Raw genomic sequence first — 5,527 nt, forward strand, 5'->3', positions numbered from 1 at the left:
GTGGAGATTCCGCAACGAGAACCATGAAAGAGGGAACAGAGACTTCACGGGAAGGTACTGAGCTGAACAAGAGCTGCAGAGGAAACCTGGAGAACACAGAATCCCTGTGCGGAAAAGTGCACCAGCTCCCGGCATTTCCAGAGTTGCAATGCTCAGCCAGCCGACCAGCGTTACCTTGGGGCTGACGGAAGCCTTCCAGAAACAGATGGGAGCAAAAGAAAGGAACGAGCATCAGTCCCGCCATGACCGCTTCAGAAAAAGGCTGATAACCCCTTCGCTCCCCTCAGAGAACAACTGGAAGGCAGCATGAGGAGGGGCAGAGCAGACACAGCTACTGTAAACCAGCTTAGGAGCCCCACAGAAAGGCGCAGATCAGAACCCTGCAAGAAAGAAAGAATCACTCACCTCTTTCCAAGAACCAGAGCTCACCCAGCAATCCACAGGAGGCATCTCCAGGAAGAAACGCTGCCTGTGGGGCTGCCAGCCCTTAAATGAGGGGAGGGAGGGGTGGAGCCAGGCTCAGCCCCATCTGGTCCCACACGTACACCGCTTCCACCTGTGCTTGCAGGGCTGCACCCCTCACCAGCTGCTCCATCACTGCTTCAGGCTGTTTCAGTTCCCATAAAATCATGAAGGAAAAAAAAAAACAAAAAAATAATACTGGCAGCCAATTGGGTCTGCCCTGTCTGGCAAGGGGAGGTTTATCAATGAACGAGCTAGGATGGTCCACATACTTTGATTCCAGTCTGTCCTCAATGGCAATCGGTGACATTTCTAACAAACAGGGGAGTACAGGTTTCAATACAGAAATCTCAGCAAGATGCTGAGAAGCTGCGTGTGCAGCAAAAGGGCTGAGATTACCGGTGTGAACGGAGCGAGTGCTGCCTGCCAAACTGCCGGGCTTAGCCTATGGCTCCCCAGTGAGAAACGCATGTCATCTACTTGCACCGCAATTAAAGCCCATGTTGAAATTATTTTAGGGTCTGGTGTCCTCAGTAGGTGAACCCGGCACCTGCCTGTGCGGCAGCTTGTGGCCTTTTGGCTCGGACCTCTGTCCCAAGCCCCAAAGAAACAGGGAGGCTGCAGCATGCGGACTTCGTGCAGCCCCTGTTCTCCTCGAGTCAGAGATCGCTGACGTACTGCAGTACCCCATTGCTGCTGCGAGGCACGATGCAGGATTGCTGCAGATTTGCAGAAAGGACAAATCATCTCCAGAAAGCACTCCCCATACAGCTTGCCCACAGGCATGGGGCACGAGCCCCATTCTGGGGGCAATGACCCCCACTTGTAGGGCTCTACCCCACGCCACTGTCACAGCCGTGCGCCGAGGACACCATCATCCCACTGCACACGGCCATCAACTTCTCCCAGGGCTCCACGCACCCCACAGGCATCCCTGTCCCTATCCTCAACCCCACGGTGACGTCGGCATGGAGCAAAGTGGGGCAGGGGACGTGTGGGGTCAGAGCCACAGAAGTGAGAGGGGGTAATTCAGGGAGGTGGCAGGCAGTACCAGGAGGTGCCAGTAACATTCGAGCAATGCTGCAGGGCAGCTGAGCAGCACCAGCCCAACCTGGGGGTGATGGTGACACCTAGTGCCACGTTGCTGCTGGGCGGCCTCGCAGCCAGTGTGACCACAGTGCTGATGCTGTGCAACCACAGTGGGGATGCACATGGGGCCACTGTCACCATCCAGCACCCCCTGAGGACGGCACTCCACAGAGCCAGGGCCACCTCAGTGAGGGCATCTGTCCCTGTGTCCCCACAATGTCTCCTATGTCTGTACCCATGTCCCAGTGTTTCCACACCTCACGATGTTCCCCCAGTGTCCACACAGCGCCCCTCTCCAACGTCCCCACATCTCCCAACTGTTGGAAAAATCCAAATAATTTTCTAGGGCGGCTTCTCTGATAAAGCAGATTTTATTTGCGATTGCAATGGTGGGCCTCCTGCAAGCAGGAGAGCACCTATGGACACAACATGACAGTCTTTGTACTCTGTTTTCTCCCCCTTGCCTCCCCCCCCTCCTGTTTCCCCACTGGCTGGGTACTCCAGGTTCACAATCTTATCAGAAGATTTACATTTGTTATTTACTTGTTGTTTGTTATCTGGTGTCAATCAATAGCCATCCTGTTGTTTCTAAGATGTCTCAGTGCTCTTCTTGTATTGATATGGTGATTTGCTTCCAAGTCTTCGTTGCATGCCATCACTTGTTCTCTGGTTTGATCTCGTGCAGGATATGCTTGCAGTGTGTACGACAAAATATACATACATACACCTATATACAGAGCGCGTGTTCCTCAGAAGGGTCATCTAGAGGATAAGTGATGTAAACTATCAGAGATCTTCCCCAAGTTAAGCAGAAAGACTCCCAAAAAGAACTATGACAGCGGAGATCATGAAGTAAAAAAAAAATAATATCCAATTCTAATGCAAAAACAGCATTTGATTCCCACACATCCCCACAATGTCCCCCTCCATGTCCCCATCTCCCATTGTGCCCTAGTCCCCACTTCCCTTAACAACCACGTCAAAGGCCTTGCAGAAATCGAAGTAGATGACATCCGCCTGGAAAGGAAAGCTGCGTGCTGCAGAGCAGAAGCTCTCAGCAGATGAGGGAGGAGGTGGAGCAGCTTAAGGACAAGATGTGTACGCTCAGCCTCCTTACCGAGCAGCTGCGGGAAACAGTCCAGCAGCTCAAGGAGGCCTCTTCCATGTGCAGAGAGGCCACAGAACAGGCAGAGGAAGTCAACCAGCTGCAGGGGCAGCATTTGGAAAAGCAGATTGGGAAAAAGCTGGAGAATACGTTTACATCTTTGGAGATACAGGTGAGCAGCTGGATTGGCTACTCCCACTTTCAGGGACTTAGGATGAGGCTGTGTGTCTGCAGTAGAACTACGTTCACACCTCCTCCTCTCTGTCTCCCTCCGAGACTCCCAAGAGCACCTCGGGCTGCTGATTTCTCTTGACAGCCTGGCCATCTGCTCCAGCAGCTCCTTGAGCAGAGTACATCTGCAACTAGCTTCTTTTAACTGGCTCATAGGTACGGTGAAGTATTTCCTTTATTGGAATCTAAATGGAAATCACAATGAATTGGATGGTATACCGCTTTTCTTCTCCAGTGCCAGAGAAGTCCATATATCCCGGCACCACAAAAGGTCATCCATACAGCTCAGTGCTGTGGAAGGCAGTTCTGCCCATCACCATGACATCTCTATCACCCAACGCAGCTTAAAGCCACTGTGCCCCACCCTCCATTATGAGCTGGGGCCAGAAGACCGCTCCGCCCCATAGCGCAGAAGGCCACAGCTCCACCCTCCATTATGAGCTGGGCCAGAAGGCCTCTCTGCCCAATAGCACTGCAGGTCACTGCCCCGCCCTCCATTATGTGCTGGGCAGGCACACAGCATAGAGGACTGTGGGCACACCCCCTAAGGCATTCACTGTCTGCACACCCTCGCGACAGGGACGAGAGGCAGTAGGCGCTACGGGGTCAGGGGCGGCTGCCTTTGCAAACCCCAGGAAGGAGAGTAACTTTCGGTGGCCTTTGGTCACAGCTTTTTGAGACTGAGGGTCTCTTCACATCCCCGTGACCATGCTGCGGGGACAGGCAAAGCGTAGCCGGCCCTCTCCCCGCCGGGGCCCGGCACAGCCCCCTGCCTTTCCCGCACAGCGGGAGGAGCACAGGTGGGAATTGGAGGCGCTGCGGGCCCAGCTGGAGGGCGAGCGGCTCCGCTCCCAGGAGCTGCAGCGCCGCTGGGCCGTCGAGAGACGCGAGCTGCAGGAGGTGGCAGAGCGGGAGCAGCAGCTCCTGGCCGACCGACTGCGCTCCAGGTGGGAGCGACAGCGGGAGTCAAAGCTGCAGCGCCTGCAGGAACAGAGCCAGAGGCAGCGGGATGCAGAAATCCGCCAACTGCTGCAGGCGAAGGAGGCCCAGCTCCACCAGATGCAGGAGCGGCTGCAGCAGCGATACAACCACACCGACTGCCAGGTACGGGATCTGCTGCGGCAGCTGGCGAAGGAGCTGCTGAGTGGCGACAGCAGCAGCGAGGCCCACAAATTGCAGCAGGAAGTCCAGCGGCAGCTCTGCAGGAAGTCCTGTGGAGAGCAGGTCGCCCATGTCGTGCGCCTCCAGCGTGAACTGCAGGGGCAGAGGAGACGCTTCCTGCATCACATCCTGGAGCACGGTGAGGGGCAGCCGCCCGCCTCCTGCCACGGGGCCAGGGCTGCAGCCGTTGGGCCGTGCACACAGCAAAGGCCGGCCTGCCATCGGGCTGTAGCAGAGGTGGGTGTTCAGGCTACAGAACAAGAGGCCTGCCCACCTGAGCACAGGGAGCTGCAGGAGCAGAACGCCCATCTGCTGAGGGCGCTGAAGGACCTGCAGAGACAGTGCAGTCTCCTCGGAGAGGAGAACTACTTGCTGAGGAGCAGAAGTTCTCAGCAGATTAGGGAGGAGGTGCAGCGGCTCAGGGATAAGACACGTACACTCAGCCTCCTTACCAAGCAGCTGCGGGAAAGAGTCCGGCAGCTCAAGGAGGCCTCTTCCATATGCAGAGAGGCCAAAGAAAAGGCAGAGGAAGTCAACCAGCTGCAGGGGCAGCATTTGGAAAAGGAGATTGGGAAAAAGCTGGAGCCGCATGGAAATCCAGAACAGGAATGCTCCAACCCACAGGAAGAGTTGGAGAAGTCTCAAGGGCGTCTGACGGCAAGCTGCAGCCTGCATTCTCGCAGACGGACGTCACCGTTAATTCGAAGATTCATAGCTCGTCACAGCTACAATCCTTTTGAGGGCCCTAATGAGGATCCAGAAAATGAGCTTCCACTGACTGCTGGAGAATATGTTTACATCTTTGGAGACTTGGATGAAGATGGCTGGTTTCTGGGAGAGCTGACGGATGGCACAAGAGGACTGGTCCCTTCCAATCTGGTGGAAGAAGTTTCAGATGATGACCTGGATACAACCGTGCCTCCAGAGCTTCGTGATCTTCTATTGGATACCGATGATGAAGAGAAACTAGGCAGCGGGAGTGGTGGCAGAAAGTGATGGTCACCATCCAGAAATCTGTGTCTGTGTATCAGCTGAGGCTGGGGGACGCAGAGATTCCATAAGACAGCAACATCCCATCAACATTCCACATTTTCATCCACATAGATGAAGACTACCTCCTGCTCCACTTGATGTTCAACTGGAGCATGGTCCATCGGCAGAAAGACCTTGAAAATTCATCAGTTGTATGACTGAGAATTTATAACATTGGACTGGCCTTAAAAACAAAAAAAACTTATTAAAAAAATACTAAAAAATACAAAATAACCAAACCCAAAAAGCATGTAAAGTCGTCTTGTTTTCTGGCAGTCCGCTTTTGTAATGGTACGAGGAAATGAAGAGGCTGAGGAAAGCCTCCAAAGTCTTTCTCAAGTGCTCCAGCTACAAGTATTAGAATTGAGAGAGAAAGGAATCATCATTGCTTGCTTCTGTTCTTTGGGACGCCGGAAGTCCATTGGAAGGCCACACTTTCTGAGCAAT

The 5,527-nt window shown here is 54.1% G+C and overlaps 1 protein-coding gene across 1 annotated transcript; it reads left to right on the forward strand.

Annotated features, from left to right (window-relative positions):
• The first annotated feature begins 3,595 nt into the window (after positions 1-3,595).
• LOC146544195 (uncharacterized) lies at positions 3,596-5,260 on the forward strand. Its single transcript, XM_085223817.1, has one exon. The coding sequence runs from the start codon at positions 3,596-3,598 to the stop codon at positions 5,042-5,044; it is 1,449 nt and encodes a 482-aa protein (XP_085079943.1). The 3' UTR covers positions 5,045-5,260.
• Positions 5,261-5,527: the final 267 nt, after the last annotated feature.

Source organism: Meleagris gallopavo, chromosome 5 (genome assembly GCF_905368555.1).
Source record: "Meleagris gallopavo chromosome 5, MGAL_WU_HG_1.1, whole genome shotgun sequence".
Taxonomy (NCBI): Eukaryota; Metazoa; Chordata; class Aves; order Galliformes; family Phasianidae; genus Meleagris; species Meleagris gallopavo.

Bases quoted from the DNA above. Each gene is read 5' to 3' on its own strand.
- LOC146544195 (XM_085223817.1), top strand. From the start codon at position 3,596: ATGCTGCGGGGACAGGCAAAGCGTAGCCGGCCCTCTCCCCGCCGGGGC.